Source organism: Ambystoma mexicanum, chromosome 12, assembly GCF_040938575.1.
Source record: "Ambystoma mexicanum isolate Mex_15411 chromosome 12, UKY_AmexF1_1, whole genome shotgun sequence".
Lineage (NCBI taxonomy): Eukaryota > Metazoa > Chordata > Amphibia > Caudata > Ambystomatidae > Ambystoma > Ambystoma mexicanum.
Genome location: NC_090936.1, coordinates 656,405,937 through 656,427,852, shown reverse-complemented (window position 1 = coordinate 656,427,852; position 21,916 = coordinate 656,405,937). Strand labels below are relative to the sequence as shown.

The 21,916-nt window shown below is 41.9% G+C and overlaps 1 protein-coding gene across 3 annotated transcripts in view; it reads right to left on the bottom strand.

Annotated features, from left to right (window-relative positions):
* The window catches only part of PRKAR2B (protein kinase cAMP-dependent type II regulatory subunit beta), a 1,073,797-nt gene that overhangs the window by 295,330 nt on the left and 756,551 nt on the right, over positions 1-21,916 (bottom strand). For 2 of the 3 annotated variants that reach the window (XM_069629132.1, XM_069629134.1), the window contains exon 5: positions 8,633-8,739. In XM_069629132.1, the coding sequence (XP_069485233.1) occupies positions 8,633-8,739 (107 nt within the window). The remainder of the gene's footprint in view (positions 1-8,632; positions 8,740-21,916) is intronic. The other variant, XM_069629133.1, reaches the window with a different exon arrangement.

Sequence of the window (21,916 nt, the reverse complement as noted above, 5' to 3'; positions counted from 1 at the left end):
GTAGAACGTGGTGGTACCTTGTACAGGTGAGTGAGATGCGGCGCTGCAGCGATCGATGCGATGTGCTTTTAAATGGATGTCTTCCTTTTCAGGACCGTCGGCGAGATGTCTCCGGAATGTGGATTTAGCAGGTAAGGACTCTTCTTTACCCTTTTCTCTTCTCTTCTCTCTTTGCAGATGTTCCAGGATGCTGGCAGGAGTGGCCGAAGACAGAATGCAGGAGCAAACACAGTGAGCGTCCAGCTGCTAGATGCAGAACAACGCGAAGCGTGAGTTGCTGCTTGGGCGTGGCTTAAATAGCCTTCAAAGTAGTTCCAGGTATGTATCCTTCCTCTCAGGTATGTATTCCTCCCCTGACCACACCCGTGTGGTTAAGTAGTTCCAAAGATAAAGTAGTCCCATTCAGGCCTCAGAAGGCCTGGATGTTGCAGCATGGTCTGCATCAGGTAAGTTAACACTAAGCACCTTTAACACAAAGTCCCCTTTAGGACTGTAGCTCGATATGAGCCTGGCACCAAAGGCGCCAGGACTGAATCCAAAGAGCCCCTACTTGAGGCTGTTGGGACTTCCCTTGAAGAAATGATGTCTGCCTCTGGGGTAGCTGGGTCTTGTCTGGCACCTTGGAGGTAGGCATCATGACAGACAAATTGACCTAAAGAAAGGGATTTGAGCCTGGCAGAGGAGGGTCCCGGGTAAACCATCAGAGAAAGAATTCTCTGAACATTGGTTCAAAACGGATCTGATACTGGAAGAGGGGGATCCTTCTTGGAACTTATGAAAAGGATCTGAGCCCGGCTGAGGGGGATCCTGGGTGAACACCCAACTTTGAATACATTTGAAAGGAAAAGAACGTTTACGTATTGTTTTTGCACAGCAGGCCCTTTCGAGTCTAGAGACTTACGCGTAGTAAAGAGGCATCGACCCAGAAGGTCCTCAACTGTGAAGATTGAACTGTATCCTCGTGCCGCAGAAGCCAGAGTGTGTGCTTTTCTCGGGTGAACCGTCTTGCCTCATGCTGAATACGTGGGGAAGGGAGGCCAACGGCCCAATTATCCTGATTTATAATTTTGTGAACACTTCTTTCTTTTTCATGAACTTCACCCCACACTATTTGTATTTAGAGGTAAGGGTTAGCAATAGGTTTTTTAGTATATGGCCTTTTATTTTGACAAGACTCCACTAGGACTGTATTATTATTATTTCATGGTCGTAGCCTGCTCCCATCTTTAGATTTAGGTTCAGATAGGTGTTTATCACCCCCCCTGCAAAAGTTCAATAAACACCCTTGAACTGTGGTCACTTGTCTGTGTCTGTCTTACTGTTGATACCATGCCTTCCTTAAAGGATGCACTTCAGAAGTTGTGGCTCTATGCTGATGATATGCTGCTTGTGCTGTGGGACCTGGACTCTTCACTGCCGGCTTTGATGGCGCAGATAGAGACCTTCAAATTGTTCTCTGGATGTAAAATAAACTGGTCCAAATCCAAAGCCATGCTAGCCTCACCCGCATGCACCAGTGTGTGTGTCATCAAGTTCGGATTCCTTTGGTGCTCAGAGAAGATGAGGTATTTGGACGTGTGGTTCACAAGTGAAGTCCGGCAGAGGGTTGACGTGAACATGAAATGCATAACAGCGAATTTGAAATTGGAGTTGGTGAGATGGTCAGAGCTAACACTATCTTTATGGGGAAAGGCCTCATTACGACCCAGGCGGTAAGTTACCGCCTGGGTCGTACCTTTACCACCATGGCGTAAACTATGTTTACGCCATGGTGGTTGGCGGATTTACCGCCCCATTCCGAGGTTGGCGGGGCGGTAAGTCCCCAATCCCCATTTACCCTTCCCCATTCCCATTTTTGCCCCATAGGGCATAATGGGAGTGGGGAAGGCGTTAATTACGCCACCGTAAATTACGGTGGCGTAATTAACAACAAGGTCCCTTAGTGCCATGGATTTTAACACCTGCAGGTGTTAAATCCTCCATGGCGCTAAGGGACCTCGGAATCAGGCGGTAAGGGTCGGCGCTGTTTACGCCGCCGTAAACCCCTTACCGCCTGGGTCCTAATGAGGCCCAATGCCATCAAGGTGTCTTCTGCTCTGCGCATTAGCTATGTGTTGAGTATTATGCCAATGGATGTGAAGAAGAGCTTTGAGAACATTATCAGCTTGTTGCAGAGTTTCCTGTGGGAGAACAAGCAGCTGCGTCTGAAGCTTTGGAAGTTGCAGCTCCCATGTTGTAGAGGAGATCTTGGGGTTCCAGATTTCGCATTGTAGCATCTGACGTTTTCTGTAATCCACTTGCATCCATTCCTTGAAGGGTCACTTAGCGATTGGGTCAGAGCAGAGTCGGGTATTCAGAGGCAACTGATTTTTTACAAAAATCGTGGTGTAAACTGGAGGACTTGACTAGAGGCCCTGATATAATACCGGCTAAGTTGTCCATCTGGTTGAGTACAAGAGTGTGAATTAATGGGAATCCTTTTTGTGGCTTTACTGGTTTTTGAGTGGGGTGCAATGGATTGAGGATCTGTTCATTATCAAGAAATGGGCCCCTTTCCATGTATTGTGTGCATCGAAGATTCTCTAAGATTGCACCTATGGTGAATATTGGGAACAGAGGATGGTACTTGTTGGCGCAGATGTGGTGGAAGGTGATGTTCTACGAACACAGATTTTGGGTCTGCGAGAAAAAGGTAATTGTGCCTCAAATATGTATAGGCTCCTGATGAGGTATAGATGATCCAATGAAGAACTTTTGGGACTTGGTCAGAATCACTTGGCATGGAAATGACAGTGGGGAGGTGGGAGAGGCTGTGCAGTAATTTGGCCGTGACCTCTCTTAAACTTGTAGAGAGGGTACGCCAAATCAAAATTCTAGACAATGTTTATTGGACACCTGCTAAAATGTGTGCCAGAGGGCTTGCTGACTCTGATGCCTGTTGGGGTTGTGACCACAGGGTAGGCTCCTTTGTGCACATGGCATGGGAATGCTCCAAAGTGAATTCATTCTGGCAAGCTGTGATTTTAGGGGAGGCTGTCCTTTTGGAGGATCTGGGTTATCCTAAGAAAATCATACTGAGGGACTGGAAAAGTGTTGTTTTCCATCTAAGTTGGCATGGATTGGGCAGTTGTGCAAAGTGTGACTGCTGGAAAGGGTTATTTTATGCAGGCAAAAGAAAATGAATTTGTATGAAGGAATCTGGGGGAGGTCAGTGTGTTTGGAAGTAGCTGGAAGACAATTACACTAAATTGATTTATCCAGTTTTCAATTGGCTACCCATTTGTTCAATTTATGATACTTGTTTAATTTAGGATTCTTTGTGTTCATGTAATCTACACAATTTCTCTCTTGTCTATACACCCAATATGTTGTGGATGTGATGGTTGTGTACATGGTATGATTTGATGTATGTGATTAGGTCTTTAGGTTTATTAATCGAATTGTTGCTGTTGTATGTATTGATGATGGTTTTTGTTTTCATGAAGTGTGCATTGAATGTATACATTTTTGATGAAATACTTGAAATTCTTTACTTATTCATTGTTCCAGATTTGACACTTCAGTTTCACACTGTTCCAATGTTGGAACACAAGTAGCCTCCTTGTGCAGGTGTAATATTGGTCTTGAAATGCCACTTCTTTATTATTCTGATTCCAGCATGATGAAAGGCGTTAAGTTACTTTGGGGCGGTTCCCATGCTTCCTTTAATAACTGCCAAGACAGAATATCAATCTGTGCGTTATATTTGCGACAAGGAGGGGGGGATAGAGGAGGGTGAACTGAGATTCTTGGATCCCTTAATTTCCCTGGGTGAAGGGTGCACATTTGTTTTGGCCACTTGTCCCAAAATCCTTTCATATGGCCCACTTTAGGTAATTCAGAGATTTGTCAGAAAGCTTGATGGACTTCCAATTTATGAAGCACATGAACTTGATGGTGCAAGAGCTATGTCGGCATCATTTTATGGAGCAGAGGTTTCGGAAATACGTGCCTTGGGTTGAGTATATTTGTCATTAATAATTCCCAAATAATTCCTCAGTGGACTTCTACACTGTGAATTTATGCTAAATTAGACATTCACCCCCTTTGTGTGATCTTTCAGTGTTTACTTGTTCCCAATGTGGAATCACTTTGGCCAAGAAAGAATCAACATCCCCATAAAAAGTGTTTCTAGTGGAACAAGTTGTAGTACACGCATAACAAAGATTATCATGGTTGATGTAAAAGAATAATACGTGGAATGAAAAGATGATGATTTTGCATTGGAAGAACTCACATCTGTAATAAAACAAACCAAATGATTAATATACAATATGTGCGGGGCAAAAATAGAGCTAGTGCCACATAATTCAAAGACCATGCATTTCTACTCCAAATGATATAATGTTTTGTCTTAGATTTCCACTTCCAAGTTGAATCCACAGGTAAGAGACTGTAAATTAGAAATGTTAGTGTGTAGCTACACTGGTCATGCAACCATACAATTTTGTGTTTCCAAGTATGGCAGTACGTGGCAGAAAATAGGTCATTTTCCTGATAAAACAGCCTTTTTAAGGGGTGACAGATTGTTCACAGAGCCTTTTGACAATAAGATGTTAATTGAATAAACAATAAGACAGTAGTAACACATCATATTATGTGTCTAGGTTACAGAGAAGCAATTAGGAAGTAATGGATAAATAAAAGGCAAGATAGATAATATTGGCGGGAGGATCCAGTACCGAGGGAGAGCAAATGTGATGATAATAATTTGCAGACCAGGCCTCATGGGACTTAAATATGTGCACTCTACCCTTCAGAATTGCTTGCTGCACACTTTTATGATACATGCATCATCCTGGAAGATTGCCTCAGGACTTAGGTCAAGGACCTTGAAAAACTGACATGCTCCTATGGTCTGGTGACCTGCCTTGAACACCATGATTTTACCAACCCTGCCATTCTCACCACTGTAAAAATGGGAAACGCGCCAACACCATCAAAGGTAGTAAGAAATCTGTGAGTCCTAATGGGCAACACCCTAACCCTGGAACCACAAATAAACGCAACAGTGAAGAAATGTTTTTTCTTCCTCCACACGGCAAGAAGAATTCTACCTTTCCTCTCCTTCACGCACAAAACACTCACTATCGTCGCCCTAATCATGTCGAAAATCGACTCTGCAAACAGCCTCTACCTTGGAATATCAGAATACCTCCTGAAGAAACTGCAACGGATCCAAAATGCAGCAGCAAGACTACTCCTCAAACTATCCAGAGGAGACCACATCACTCCAGCCCTAAAAACACTACACTGGCTCCCAGTAAAACATTGCATCACCTTCAAAACAATGTGCATAACACACAGGGCAATCAGCGGACAAGGAGCAGTATTCCTACAAAAGAAAATAACAGTCTACATACCAACGAGACTCCTCCGATCAAGCAACGAAATCCGCCTGGAACTCAAGCCATACCTTAAGAAAAAACTTGGCGGCACCACCTTCTACCACTTAGCTGCAAAAACCTGGAACAACATCCCAAAAGAAATAAGAAACACTGAAGATCACCTAAAGTTCAGGAAATCACTAAAAACCTGGCTCTTCACACCACAGACTAAACTGGAAACCAAAACTGGAAAAAGGATGACTAAACTGGAAAGGACATGGACATCCCCGACCCGAGAGGGTAAATCCCACGGCACCTGGACGGGTGACACCGGATAGACTGAAACACAGGCGGCACGCACGGAGACTGAGTCAACTACCCCAGACAATCCCACCAACACTTTCGCCCGCCCCTTAGTTACCGCCAGGTACCACAGTGGAGTGGAATTATCAAGATATTGACAATCACCACACTACCTGAGAGGTTGACATTGGCAGGTGCACTGGCCACAGGAGTATGAAGGGAGGATAAGGGGAGCTATGAGAGAGTTTGTTCGAGGTGGGGGCCAGAGGAGTAAGGAACCTTGTATGCCAGTCGGACCCAGATCAGGACAGAGCCGCATCAGGGGAGACTACGCAAGCCGAGCGCCTCAATTCAGGATAGAGGCGCAAACTAACCTACCCTACTAACAATTTCCCTTTCTGCATACACCTCTCAAACTCCAAACCAAACACAACCAAAACCTACAGCACAACAAACCGCACAAACTTCACTACATTGCAACAACAAAACACAAACACACATAGTCTTGCACAACAGTACACAACGACTACCGGCCGCAAACACCTCAGGCCCAGCCAACGGATCCACCGGGCTGAGGCCGCCAACAGCACATCACTGCTCTCTTGCACTTTTCCTGCTTCATCCCACTAACTCAACCTCCCCTCCTTTTCAGAGCCACCAGAGCGCCAGGGGACCACTCTGGTGGTGATAGTGCGCGGTACAAATGTCCTTTAACATTAACATTAACACTGTGGATTTCTAGGAGATGGGATCCAACCGATCCTATTTCTAGGATATGTGTTAGGTCCTAAGAGTCTTCATGCTTTTAAGTCTTGTCTTCCTCCATATACTTACCACTAGAAATTAAATGACACTGGACCTCATTCTAAATGTGGCGGTCCAGAAAAAAGGGTGCTGGGCGCACCGTACAGCACCCTTTCTGGACTGCCACACTCCGACTCAGCGGGCGGGTGCCGTTATGCCCGGCACGTCTTACCTGCTGAGCGTAATGGCCCCAGCCCACAGAGATTTCACAGAAGCACCGGCACTGCTAACAACAGTGGGACTATGAGACTCCATGGGAATGGGGATTTACCGATTCCGCCGCCTGACTTCCTGATCCGCTGGGACTTGTCATGCCAAGGTGGTACTGGGAAGTCAGCGGGTGGAACGGTGCTATGAGGTCAGCGGGTTACCGTCAACCTCATAATGAGGCCCACTGTTTGAAAGGAACACCCCTGGAAAGCCTGTGACTAGCCAATCTATCTCAAGCTTGCATTCTACACCTGACCCCCACGGTGTTAAAACCTAAAAAAGACAAACCTGTGGTGGGGCTGATCATGTGCAGTAGATGATCCTCCAGGAAAGGATACACCCAAATCAGATATTTTGTGGTCTCTGTGAAGCATCAGTTGAGTAGCAACTTTCTTTTGTGCTCTACCTAGAGATGAGAGGTGCTTGGACACCTGTATCATCACTTTAGGCATGGCATTATGGTTTACAACATGGCTTTGCACCTTGTTTTCTGTTGCTCATATTCGACTGGAGAAATTCCCAGTCCAGAAACACATGTCAGAATCATTACTCTTTATAGCTAAACATCTGAACGGGGTTGATGTGCCAGCACATAAAGCATTCTGCAGCCTGTTTGTTAGCACAAAAACAATCTTTTCAGTAAAACCCATAAACAAGACAGCTGAAACTAATTTGGTAGATGTACAAGTATTAATCCCTGTACTCACTAATCATCCAGAACCCACGACCACTGTCGCCAGCTCTACTAAAGATGACATAATGATGTCTTCCTCCGTTTCCTCTGTCCAGCCTAACAAATGAGTCAAGGAAACTTAAACCAAATGTTCAGTATAGTTTTACGCTTCTGGTAATGCGCATATAGGGTTAAATAATTCACATTTGTAATGGTGGTGTGTTATAGCCATCCCATGTGGTGTACAATTCCATTCTAATTTAAAAGTGTTACATTTTCCAGTAAATTTGATTGATTACGGAAGAAGCCATAACATCATGAACGTTTAAGAGGTTCAACCAGTAAATAAAATGATGAATGAACAATAATTGAATTCATTCAAAATATACAAAAATTAAACACTAACAGAAAGTTTTATGCTCCAATGTGTTTTTGAAATAGATTGCTTGGTTACTTCCCTCAGAATGCTATAAAAGATGTGTTTCAGAGAGGTTCCTGCCACTTTTAAATGACTGATTAAACCACATTTATTGAATTTGAAGTACACTACTATTATGTTGTATTCTAATTACCATATTAAATGCAGATCGAGATCTGGAGAATTGACCACACAACTATTATAATCATTTTAATCGATTATAACATACATGCAATGTACAGGCTGCGTTGAGATCACAACTTAATGACATTAGGTAAAGACGCCTTGAAAGTAGGTCATTATTTGAAAACACATTTTTTAGGTTTTACATACTTCTGAAATGTGAAAAGTACTTTTTGGAAAGACCTCTTCCAAACATAAAATGCTCCTGTTATCTGTCAGACAAGAAAAAAAGCATAAAGACTTTTGGCTGTAAATAGAAATATGCCGGTGTCGGTAAGGAGGTTGGAATGGTGCTCTCTACTGTTACCTTCTGCATGAAAACTAACGAATTTACAAATTATTCACATTAACCTAGATGTTGTTTGAGTTATAGTGCGCTCCTACACACACACACACTGCACTTAACATTTTAACAACCTATATTGCCTTACACAAAATAATTCTGTGTTTTGGTATATTTACACAAACCCTGTATTTAATGTACATGTTTGTACATCTCACTTTCCATCATTTATTGCACATAAAGTATTTTGTATTTGATATTTTTATAATAGAACATTTAAGACCGATGAAAAGTGGTTTAGAAGGGAAACTGGAAGATGCATTGCATTGTATTTCTGACACATTTTATATGTTTCAAATGATATTACTTTGAAATGTTTCTGGGATGCTTACCAATCAATCACATAAAAATTGTCCCCATCATCACCTTGATCGATTACATGTTCTCCACACTTCACAGGCTTTTCAAACATAGCATCTAATACTTGTGACATCTGTTCCTAAAAAAAGAACAAGACACAATTACAAATGTCCCCCTTTCGCATAAAAGTGTAGTTTACACATTTTGAAAGTTTGGCAAAAATCCTCAGTAATATAGTCCCACTAACTATAGTATGTCCAATCACACCCTACGGAACCCGCAACATCCGCTGAATAAATTGTATTCAGGGGCATTTTGACAGTAAAACACAGACCACGTACATCACCATAGGGGAAAGGGCATCTTTATAAAATAACAATATAACAAAAAACATACTTTTATGGCTTTTGAGGAAGTCAGATGCCTAGCTCCATCCCAAGGCCTGGTGGGACTTTACAGTAAAGAAATGCCAGCCTTCCAGGGCTTGTTTGCCACAACCATAAGCTATCTAGAGGAGGTACAGTGCAGGAGTTTCAGATTCCCTTTCTTATTACCTGCCCCCACCCGAATATGGGATCACCAGCAGGGATCACCAGAAGAACAAGTGGTAGGCTTAGAGGATCCACAATTGCAGAGCATTACAGAAGCCAGTGAGGAGCTGGAAGAGAGTCGAGTGTTGCCAAATCAAAGTGATTAGTCTTCCATCCGGCCACAAGATGGCTGCCAAACCTTATCAAGCCTCTGAAAACTGTAAACCCACATTAGTAGGGGCAAATCGCCAAAAAGAGTTGATGAGCCTATTAAAAAGCCATAGGAAATAGCCACTAGAACAACACACTGGTAGCTCTAGGGAATTGAAGGCCTTCTTTATAAGGCCAGAATTGGACAAAGAAAAGGCAGCAACTATCCAAGTGCCAGCCAACCACAATGATGCCGAAAGAAAGACCCAGACTCCATGGAGGCACCTATGCCAGAGTTAGAGATCTGAGAGGCTGGAAAGCCTGAGAGTCCTGAAAAGAATGGAACAGCTGAAATGTCAATCTGGCACTATATTTCTTACAAGTGAGCTGGGTACTGTATCCCTGAATTTCTTGAAGCATGAAGAATTGAGTCACACAATATTCTCCTGGTTGGATTACATTCCTATTAGAAAGAACAGAAAGAAAACCCTGTCACTGTATTGTTTAATTCCTCCAGACACCTTTTGTTTAGATTGTTCCAAATTCTGAACCACATTTTCTATTAAAAATCCCCATTCCCCTTCTGTTCAGAGTAGAAGTCTTGAGAAGCGTTCAACAGGGAAAGAGTGACAACCTCCATTTCAAGGGGGGATTTGCAAGCCTATGAAGGCTGAGTATCATGCCACTGTATCGTTTAACGCATTCTGAGACCTTTTGCTTAATTAGACTGTTGAAATATAGAAATGCATTTTTCTAGTTGCAGATAAGAGTCACCCCAGGTATTTATCCCAATAATATACCTACATCACTACAATAAAACAAGTTGAAAATCCATTTTTTGTCATGCATTTTGCTGATCAGACACAGGCTATTACAGAATTCTTAACTTCTCTCCTATTATTATCCGGTGGAAACAGGATTGTCAAAATTGTGCACATTCATTACTTTTCATGTCTGACCCTCCAGGAAGCTTTGCCAGTATTTCCCCATGTCTACGCTGCATGCTCTTCCCAGTTCCAGGATTTTAATGGAGGCAAGTATTAAGACCTTCTGCAGGAGCTCAAATGGGAAAGCAAGTAGACAGTGGTATATGCTGAAATACAAAGCACTAAGAGGTAAAATTGCCATAAGTATACCTTTTCCCAAATCCTATGCTCAATTCCTGCCTATCACCTGCTGTTAGCCACAGACCACCAACTGGAGCAAATATGCTGAAGTAGATCAAGTATTGGCTAAAGGCAGCCTTCAAAGGAACATGAACAACTTTGTACAAATTCTGTGTCCACCGTGAATGAATATGTAATGACTGAATGAAACGTGTGTAGAGTAGGTGACCACTCTGCTGCCCTACTCTTTGGGCTCTCTGTGGTGGGCATTCCCCAGGCACAGTGCCATACGAATGTTCCTGAAGGTCATGGTATGCATGCCATGTCTTAAACACAGTGATCCAACCTGCAGCGCCGGCCGGGCCCTGGGGTTACTGTGGAGACGGGGTGTGCTGTGGTCAAGTCCCTGGGGGCAGAACCACAGGACACAGTTCAAGCCCCAATCACAGTGACCTCGCAAAGTGCTCCTTCATAGAGTGCCCTTTGGCCACTCCCATGTTGCAGTGGATTTTGTTGTACATGTGGTGCTCCCAGCATATGCAGATATGGTGCCAGTTTTGTAACTGCATGGAGCACCAAATGTCACTAAACTAGGAGGGCAATTCAACACTTTGGATATCCCCACCAACGCGGGTCAGAGGATGAGTCAACCAAATCTGTCAGTTTTTTTCTGCATATTCCAACCCCCTAGGACATGCCCTTGACCTCCCCCGGAACTGGACATGCTGCTTTCAGACCCCCTCAAAAGCTTTAGCAACTCTGGTTCTACCGAAAGATCTGGGTTTACAGAACCAATTTGGTAATACTACTCTTTATCAGGCCAAATATGCTCACTTACTTCATGACACGGCTCGTTAGAGGTGGATTAAATTGCTTATTTTATTTATGGTCAGAGCATCACTAATAAAAATGATAATCCTACCAAAATGGCTGTATATTTTTATAAATATACCATTAATGCTGCTGGCTTTGTTCTGCATGGCCCTTCAGTCCTCTGTTTAGAGTGATATAGGCAGCCGATCACCGCCATCCCAGCTGGGAAACACTCACTTCACAATTGAAAGAGGGTGGCCTAGGGATACCTGATATTGAAACATACTACCTTGCAGCCCAATCACACCACGTTCTAAACATTGTCACTGCCCCACACCCCTCCCCTCCATCAGGTAAGCAACACGTTACCTGGAAAAGACAGCTGCAGCTACAGCGCCAGAGCCTAGAAATATGGGTTTTGCAGAGGCCAACGCTCAGCAGAAATGTAGTGGACCCAATATTCATGGGAGCCTCGGCTTCTGCCAAGATGCACACTACTTTTCATCCACTTCCACTTCATAGTCTTCATTGTTACTTGGACAGAATTAAGGGGTTACCCTTCCCTTCACATATGAGAAAGCTATAGTTAAATAATTGAGGTTCTTGGGGTTGGTGTGTTTAAATGGCTAACAGGTGAAAGGGGAATCCCTCACTATGGCAAACTTTCAAGAAATAGGTGACTCTACGGGTAATCATCCTATGTGGTACTGGCGTATTAATGGCGAGATGCAACCTTTCCAGGACCCCCAGTCAGTAGTGCTGTACTTATGTACATAATTTATGAACGCAGAACTCAATTAACAAATTAGTTATGCTACGGAAACCTACTAAATCCCTTATTTCTAAATGATTGTGGGAAAAGGCTTTGAGTATAATGATCAGAGATGTGGTATGAACTAAGATTTGCATGCAAACCAAGGAAATTCCCATTTAATAGTAGGCATCACTTGTTGAAATTCAGGTCCCTTCTTCAAGCGTACACACCCCTTTGAAAATTAAGAAATATGATCCCTCAACCAGCAGAGCATACTCAAGCTATTAACAGGAAAGGACAGCATTTGTACATTTGGTTGGACCTGTTTCTCTGATCAAGATTACTGGTGAAATTGATTCAGAAATTATCTATCATCACTAAGAAGTCACCTGGCCCTGATTCTCTTCTGTATTTGCCAGGCCACACTCCTCAGACTGTCACGAAAGCAATATGTTGCATTGTCGGTCTCTCACTGCTGGTGGCATAAAGGCAGGTCGCTTCGTATTCAATGTGGCCCACCCTCTCCCCTTGAATCAGTGGCCTGGCACAGAGATCTTGGGTTAATTAGAACTAAGATACATATTGTGAACTGTCCCCTAAATTCTGTTGTCCAATGAATCCATAGCCTGCATTTAGAAGTTATTTAGCTTCTTTGCTAAACTCAGAGACTAATACCAATCCATAATAATAACTAACTATATTTGTAGGCTATCTTTCCCTTGTTCTATATGATATAATTGTGTGTAGATAACCTCCATTCTCTCTGTTGAATGAGTATACATGTCATGTGCAGTCTCTGATTTGGGCTGTTCAAAGATTCAATACAAATATTACAAAATAATACAGAACCAAAATGGGTACCAGACTCCAAATATTAGGTCCATTACATTCCTGAGTTCAAATTCAACGTTAGGCTGTGCAAAGATTCAATCCAAACATTAAAAAATAATACGGAACCAAAATGGCTGACAGACTCCAAATATTAGGTCAATTACATTCCTGAGATCAAATTCAGCTTTAGCTCCATCTCATCAATGTTGTTCTTCCCAATGCACTATTTCAACTGTACCTACCAAACAACTATGACTAGCTATATTCTGAATCATCCATTTAGAATATCTATGAGTCAGAAGGCAGGTGTTCATTGGCGCCTCTAAATAGGCACTGGGAATCGCATGACAGCTGAGTGTTGATGATAAGCTTACCACACCATTTAACTGAAAAAAAGGTTTACAAAAGGGGCCTCTATGAGGGAGTGTGATCAAACTATTGTACTAATAGTGTTAGGGATCCACTACATCTCAGAACACCTTCTTGGCGTGAAGCTACTTTTACAATGTATATGGCATAGGTGCATGCGCCAAATCTGTGTGGTTGATGGCCTCTACAAATTGATTAAATCAGATGCTACAGGGCCCCGGGGTATTCCTGTATATTACTGCATTAGTACATACATTGTCAGAAGCTAATACATCAAAGATAATGTGCAGTTAAGCAGAATGGACTACTACTTAGATACAAGGGCTAATATCTACAGATCTCTTGCTAGTAAGTCTTGTACATTCTTTTGAGGAACTCTGTATAGGGTAAGAACCTGTTCTTTTGGCATCCCTGGGGTCATTATGATGATCTTTAGAATCTTGTTCTGCCTCCTTACTCGACTTCAGTCATTGGTTTTTTCATGATTGAGGGACTGGGCTCTTCGCTGTTCTTCTTTTCACTCCCCTTCTCTCTACCACTCTCCTCCCTCCCTTACATGCTCCATAACCCCACTCTCTTCCCCCTCTCTCTAAATGTCTCTCTATTTCTCTCTCAGTTTCTCCCTCTCTCTTTCTTTCTTTCCCTTTCTCTCTCCCTCCCTCTTTCTCCTACACTTGGGAGAATCTCACAAAGACTCATTTGAAGTGAGGACATGTTTTACTAGTCAATACCCAAAGCAAAAGCGAGGACTTGTTTGTTACTTATGCATGCAGGGGCCTCGTAGAAACACAGCCTACTAGTGAGACTAAAAGTATGTACTCCATCAGATAGGAAATCCCAAGGCGTGAGTTCAATCATGATGCAGACCCAGTTTAATGTTATATTTTCTACTCTTTGCTGTGTGCATTTGGGGATGCACTTTAATTTGTATTTCACCTATGAACATATCCACCGGGATACAGACGATACATTTGTGAGATACGCTGCCCACTGGTTCACCAGGAGTTGCCACCCTGTCATTCAGCTGGGCCCCACCTGCCTAAACATAGATGTTTGCACCACAACAAGCATGGGCACCATGTGCTTACAACATGTGTTTTTCCAGGCGTGTCACAGCTAAAACATTGCTGGACCAGATGTTAGAATACAAATTTGGGGAAGCAAGCAACCACAAGTGCTGGGTTCAAGCTTCTTCTCTAAAATTCTGCTTTATTTTTTTTTTATGAAGCCATTAATCTGATTATAAAAGGGAGCCCAGTACAGGAAACACAAATTGAATGCTGCAGTTAGAATGCAGGTTTTCAGAATATAAACAATAAACAACTATTCTAGGTTGTTAAAAGCTCAGATACATGTTCCGCAAGGAACTGATTGAGAGTGCAGAAATTTATCATAATGAAAACTTCATATAGTTTACCCAATTCTGCCCCTCTGTGGTCAACCAATGTTCTTTTACTTTGTGGTGATTTCTGTGTTAGCTGCCAGCTGTTACCACTATTTCACACAGAGCAGAGTCCATGTACAGTAGCCACATTATGACACAAACCGTTTCTATATTATTTCTTTTGTTATGCACTTTATTGTGGCCAGTACTGTAACACAACTCTCTTTATCTAAGTTGATGTAATACAGTAACTGCATTGATGACTGTTTCGTAATTCACCCATATGATGCAATTTTTCAAGAACAGTGTTATGTTGGAATTATTATAGACACGGGATAAACAGAGCATTTGCACCTAGTAATTATGACCTAAATAAAGGTTTTCTTTTTATTGATATAGTTGATTAATCAACTTTTCAATATATTTATACAAATTCATGTTAAAAAGGAAAGGAAAAAAGAAAAAGTTTAAATATACAATTTTCACAGTTTTTATGTTTTGATCTATAATACATGACATCAAAAAACAGAACAAAAAAATCATAATATGAAAAATTAACATCATTAAAACAATAAAATAAAATGATGCAACTCAGAACACCCAAAATCCCATCATTCACAGCTATCACCCGTCACATAATTGCTTAATAGCACCATTAAAGATTTACAATTTTTTCATCGTGTAACTTTAGCGATATTAAGTAGTTCACAACTGCTATTCTTAATTTGTTCAATTTAGCATTATAAACCCAATACCAGAAATGTTCAATTGTAAGAAGTCGATATGCTTCAAAATGAAATTTAAAATATTGGATTCTTTTTTCTGAAAGCATCGGACAAAATGCAATTAAATGTGGTAGGGTTTCAGGTGTTTTAGGATCCTTGCAAAAAAGGCAGATGTTCTTATCAGGTGAAATCAATTTCCATTTGGCTAGCACATCTCTAGTGTGCCATATATTTAGTCTAAATCTTAGAAAAAGATCTCTAAATTTAGAGCCAAGAAATTTTAATACGTATGTTTCTGGAGTTCTTAACGTTTTGATAATAGCAGGATGTGTTTTCGCATGCTTGCTATTTTGGCATTGATCATACGTGTTGATCCAATCCCATGTCATGATTTTATATTTAGCCTTATCAGGGTTGATTATCAATAATTCCTCTGAAACATCTGCCATTTGCAAAGTTAGTTTGACCTTCTCTCGCCAAACAGCCATTGAGCAATGGGTTGTCATTTTCATATAAGTCACCAATACATCTAAAATAGTGTTCTCCTTGCAGCTCATGATACATTTATGAAACAAACTACATCATCTCCACATATACATAGCATACAAAGAGGATAATCCCAATTCGTACTGCAAAAAACAGATGGGTACCGCTTTGGGTACTCGTAATAGCGTTTTCCAGAAGGCACCTTCCAATATAGACCAGGACAGCTGATTTCTCCAAGTTCTGGTCTCAGCACCATATATTACAGTAGGCACTGCTTTTTAACCGTAATAAATCAGCACTGGCTTCAATGAAAATGTTCCATACTTATAATTAATAATAGAGGCCTGTGCAGTCACAGTTTTCATTTTAGCTCTAAGTTCCTCATAATATGGGGCGTCAGATGCCAAGGTATTAACATTAAGGCCTAAGTATTTGTATTGCAGTACATTTTCCAATGGATGAGACGATAAAGACCAAGCTTGGTGAGAAGTCCCGGTCTTATGTGTAGGAGCAATCTTCATAACCTTCGTTTTTGTCAAGTTAACAATCAATTTATTAGCGTTCACATAATTTCCCAGTTGATCGAGTAATGGTTGCAGGCCCCTGGGAGTTTTCGCCAATAACACGAGATCATCAGCGTAAAACAACCAGGGGGCCGCAATAGATCCTAGACGGGGAGCATCAGATATTACTCCAGTGAACCCAGACACAACGTCAGCTATTACGTAGTTGAACAGGGTAGAAGCCAACAGGCAACCCTGTTTTAGTCCTTTATAGGTATTAATGGGACGCGACAATTTACCATCCATAGATAATCTGACCTGTATCGAGGTGTTACTATGAAATTCACATATCCATTGTTGCAGGTGGACAGGGCAAGAGCTTCTTGCTAACTTATTAAACATTAGTTGCCTTGATACGGAATCAAAGGCAGTTTCAAAGTCGATGAATGCCATAAAGAGTGGTTGTTTTACTTGTAGCTCATGTGTTTTAATGGCATGCAGTAACTGTAAATTGACTGCTGTACCTAGTCCTTCTACAAAGCCTGACTGAAAAGTATCATTTGTACGTGATGCACTAGTCCACTTGTTAAAGTCATTAAAAACCAATCGCGCAAAAATCTTCCCAGATGCATCCAATAAAGCAATTGGTATGTAATTGCTCGGATCTAGTCAGCCCCCCTTTTTGTAGATGGGGACAATAATCGACTTTTGCCAGGAATGAGCAATTTTATTAGTGAATACAGTTTGTTCAAATATAATTCGTAATATGGAGGCCCATGCTTCTGGATGGCTTTTTAGCATGGTATTCGAGAGGCCATCGGGCCCTAGAGGAGCTGAGTTTTTAAATATTATATATTATGTCAGCCTCATCGATCACTAATTGCCCATTCATGCTAGTCATAGGTCGAGATATATGATGAGCCCAATGAGCATAATATTGAATCCAAGCTTCCTCTGGGACTGCGTTAATTTGCATTACAGGTTGTTTATCTGCATAGATTGTTTTTATCAATCCCCATACCAAGGCAGACCTTTTGGATGCTATGGAATATAACATAGTTCGGGCATCTTTTAGAATCATGTCCGGCTTGCATTGCTTCATCCAATTCTTGTATCTGTTCTAAGGCCTAGAGATTTCTTAGGTTTTTTCAGATGTCTGTTGGAATATCAAGTGCCGGATTTATTTCCTAAGACTGGCCTTATAGAGTCTGACTTCTTCATCATAGACATGTAAGTGCGTTTTATTCATCACCGAATTTTGATGTACATTATTTTTAAATAAATGCAAAATAGCAACATAATCCCCATCTTGATGATGGATATGCGGTTCTAAGATGTCTCCAGGATGGGATATCACTAGCAATAGGTCGTTCAAGACAGAGGGAGTCCATCTAAATCGGTTGCCTTTGGATGAGATGGCTAGGGTGGTGTTGTATGATAGGTCTTTAGCCTGAGTAGTCACAGTAGGCCATTCCCAAAACAGATGAAGAATATTATGATCGCTCTGATCTTGTTCAATCACTTTTAGGGATCTAACCATAGTGAATAACCTGTTATCAACATATACATAATCAATTAATGACGAATAGGGACTTCGCCGCAAGGTGGAATGCGGAGGAATGTCACCCAGCACCGAACCATTGACTAAATTGAAATCTCTCTCCTTCATAAGGAGATTCCATTGATGGACGGTGTCTTTCAATTTTCCACCTTTACTATCTACACAATTCATATTGAGATCTCTGGCTATTATTGTATAGTTGATAGCAGGAGTTTTAGCTATCAGATTGAGGCACATATACATGTCTCTAAAGAAACGACTGTCCTTGATGCTAAGATGGTTCCAATACAGATTCAAACATGCAATCATCTTGTCTTTCGAGGTGATTCAAACTAGTTGAATGTGGCTATTGGGAGAAGCCCGCGGTTATAAAATCAAGCCACTAGAGGCTTTAACTGCTGTTATTAGTCCAGCCTTCGGTCTCCCCCTAGCTTGGTTAGTTGAAGCAATTAATAATACTTGATGGTTTTCCCAAGTCGGGGGAGAATCAAGCCACACTTCCTGCATCAAGACAGTATCGTATTGAGCCAAAAGGGACATTGAGGTCATCGTCAAATGAACATGGCCTTGTGTGTTCCAAGAGGCCATTTTTTATCGTCGGCATAGTAATATCAGTGCTTAGCTATCATCTACTCAACACAGACCCGGTAGTAGGACAGGATACGGACCTGGACTGACCATCATCATCTGTAGAGTAAGATATTGTCATGGGAGCTTTCATCCACGATGCACTTTGCATCATTCCTTGCGGCAATTGGGTGTTAGCATTGCCCAACTGCGGCACCTCAGTTGGATTCAAAAGGAGAAATCCCAATTGGTATATTTCAGTTCTCATCTGCCAAATTGCATGTTTGACCAGTCCCGATATCATCCATATCTTGACAACCGACCGGTCAAAATCATGAATAAATTCTATTTGGGCTATGTCGCCAGACTTAGTACCCTTTAAGCTAGGGATGTTATTTAATATGTTCAGGACAGCCGACCTGTTCAGGTCATATAAGCCAAATTCACCGCCTCCACACTAGTATTAAACTGACATGTAGAGTCATTGCATTTATTATGGCGATTCTTCCAATCATTCTTCATTTCCGGTTTCTTAAACTGCAGAAAGTCAACAGCACTTGCTTTAGGTAGCCAAGGTGCATGACTCGCGATATTATGAGATGTCTGTACTAGATTTATATTAGGCTTGTTATTCCATGATGACTTAGAATTCTCAAGACTTCCAGTATCCATTTTTAAATTGGAACCAAAATGAGGGCGGCACATGACCAATCCCATTGATCTTTGTATCTCCTAACGCCTGCTCTCCAATGTCGTTAGTGAACACTCTTTCGTGTGATCTATCAAGTTCGGTGCAATGCTTTTAATCGTACCTGCTTGAGGGGCAGGATAAGTTCTTAACACAGAGAGTAGTTCCTTCGTTTTAGCCATTTCATCTTCTAAATTGTCCAAGGGGGCATATCGTAGCTCTGCCTTCGCTGGCAAGATAGGCTCATTGCTTGTCAATTTTATCTCAGATAAAATAGCCTTGTTTCTTGATAGCACAGCATATTTTTGGTCAATCGCTGCACCCTTTTCTTGGACCCGCTAATCTGGAAGAGAAAGTAGTTTAACAAATTGTCTAGAGTTTTTACTCTTTTGCATCTTAGTGAGTTTCTGATTTTTGGTCTTTTTTATCAATATTGGCTTTGTGCTAAGAGTGTTATTTTTAGTCTGAGGAGCAAAAATATTATACGTCGGGTTGTTTAAGGGGGCCCTCAAAATGGACGAAGCTTCGCTCAGTGAGATTTCTAAAGGGACCTTTTCAGGCATTTCTGTTATTTCATTCACATCAACTTCCTGCAAAGCACAACCATGGCCTAATTTTTGCTCAGCTGGTTGTTTTTTTTCGCAGCAACCCACGTTCGGTTCATCGATACAACCAACTGGTATTTTTTGGGATGTCTTCATATGTGGGTTTCCATTATGTAAAGGACACTTGACTTCAGCAGTCAGTGTATTTAAGCCGAGCATCGGCACAATTTTGTTCAAGGATGTTGTCACTGACCTGCTTTCTAATAGTTATCATAATAAGAAATTTTGGTCCATTAGTCGTGAGTCCAAGGTTTCATATAATTTAGCCAATGAAAACAGGGCCGTGTTCATGGCCTGCAACATCGTTTCAGTGAATAGTGCTATCAGTAACACTGGAGAATTCAAGATTGGCGAGATCTTATGGTTTGTCTGCCGCGGGGTAGGCTGTGTAAAAGAAATAGACAAAACAGAAGATTCATGCGATGAATTAGGAAACATCACAGGAGACTGCGACATCTGCTCACAGTCTTGTGATTCAATTGGCTGATTAAATAATTTGCCACCAGTAAGGAGTGGAGGAGATAACATAGGTAACGGCGCAGTTTGAGGACCGTCATTGGCACCAAACTGTGGAGATTCTGTTATTTTTACAGGAGTGACAAGTTGGGGTAACACAGATTCTATTTGTATCTGGGCAGCAGTTACAGTTTCGATTTGCAATGGAAGAGCGTAATCCCCCCAGCAAGTCAGGTTCATCAAAGGCTGCTAAAAGGGAGTCTGATGGAGTACATAGATCAACCGGGGGAGCCAGTTGTGCAGTTTCAATAATAGCTGCTATAGTAGAAAGAGTTGCTACAGAAGGGATTTCTGGCACTTCGCAGGACTCTATCACACTTGAGGGAGCCGCTATGGAGGGACATTCAGGATAGAATTTGCGAATATCAGTAGTTTTCAAAATGAACCTGCTACGTTATGGCGCTCAGTAAGATATATTACGGGCATGAGTTACACATTTGGGCGTAGTATGGGAGTCAGAAAAACACTAAAATAAAGGTCCCACAAAAGGCATGTTAGTTCGCAAAGTATATAGTTTGGCCATCAAGTTTACACTTTTGATTGTGTTATTCAGAAAAATCTAATCAAAAAATGTAAACAAATGAGAATGCCACAATTTACATATATTTGTTGCTAATAATACGGCTTTCCCTCCACACCCTCCAGCACGATCAGCATAATCAGCCCTTACGAAATGCCCTTGCTCGAAATGCACGAGCGCGAATGCGTGTGCGCTGGGCTGAAGTAGGGCTGCTGGGAAGGGGAGGAGGAGCCCAAGCAAGCACTACGGACAAAAACAAAAGGAAAAAATAACCATTCAAAGAACTGATTTAAGCGCTAAAGCACTGAGTCCACAAGGAAAGTAGTGACTGCTTCACATCAAGCCTTGATAAAGTACCGGGACAGCAGCAGATGTTCAAATCCAAAACGTGGTGAACACAGTGGAAGAATTACTGGAGTCAGTCAGCCAGCACAATCAGCCCTTACGAAATGCCCTTACTCGAAATGCGTGCACGCGAATGCGCGTGCACTGGGCTGAAGTAGGGCTGCTTGGAAGAGGAGGAGGAGCCCAAGCAAGCACGTGACAGCAGCAGATGTCCAAATGCAAAACGCTGTGAACACAGTGGAAGAATTACTGCAGTCAGTCAGCCAGCACAATCAGCCCTTACCAAATGCTCTTGCTCGAAATGCACAAAAAGGGTTTATTTCACTGCACATGAAAAGGGCTGGAATAAGGGAAATCAAGGATGGTTACTTCTCTGTACAAAGAAGTGTGGTTCAAGGTAAACCAAACTGCATTGGACAAACTTTGTGGGCTACAGAGTGATGTTCTAGGTAGGTCTGTGGTCCTGAGTCCAAATTTCTGTTACGTGACAATTCTTGGTCAGGATGAGGTCTTCTGACCAAATGTATCAAATAGTTACTTGTAGCTCAAATAGCTCTCCCTCAGCATCTCATTTCAGCTGAGCTGCCTTTAAATTCCCATGCTGGAGTGTTGAATTGCTTTGGTCCAATCACATACCGCGAGGGGCTAGACCGCTCACTCTGGTTCTCTAGGGTGATCCTCAGACTCCTGGTCACTGTCTTCTTCACAGTACTTGCCTTAGAGCCACATGTGGCATACTTTGTATTCTTTAGTGTTTTAGTCCCGTCAAGTATATTAGGTTGACTAAGTTGACAATAAAACACATTGGCTCTGACTAAAGAGGGGAATGGAGGATTTAGCATTGAAGAAGGGGTTGGGGGTAC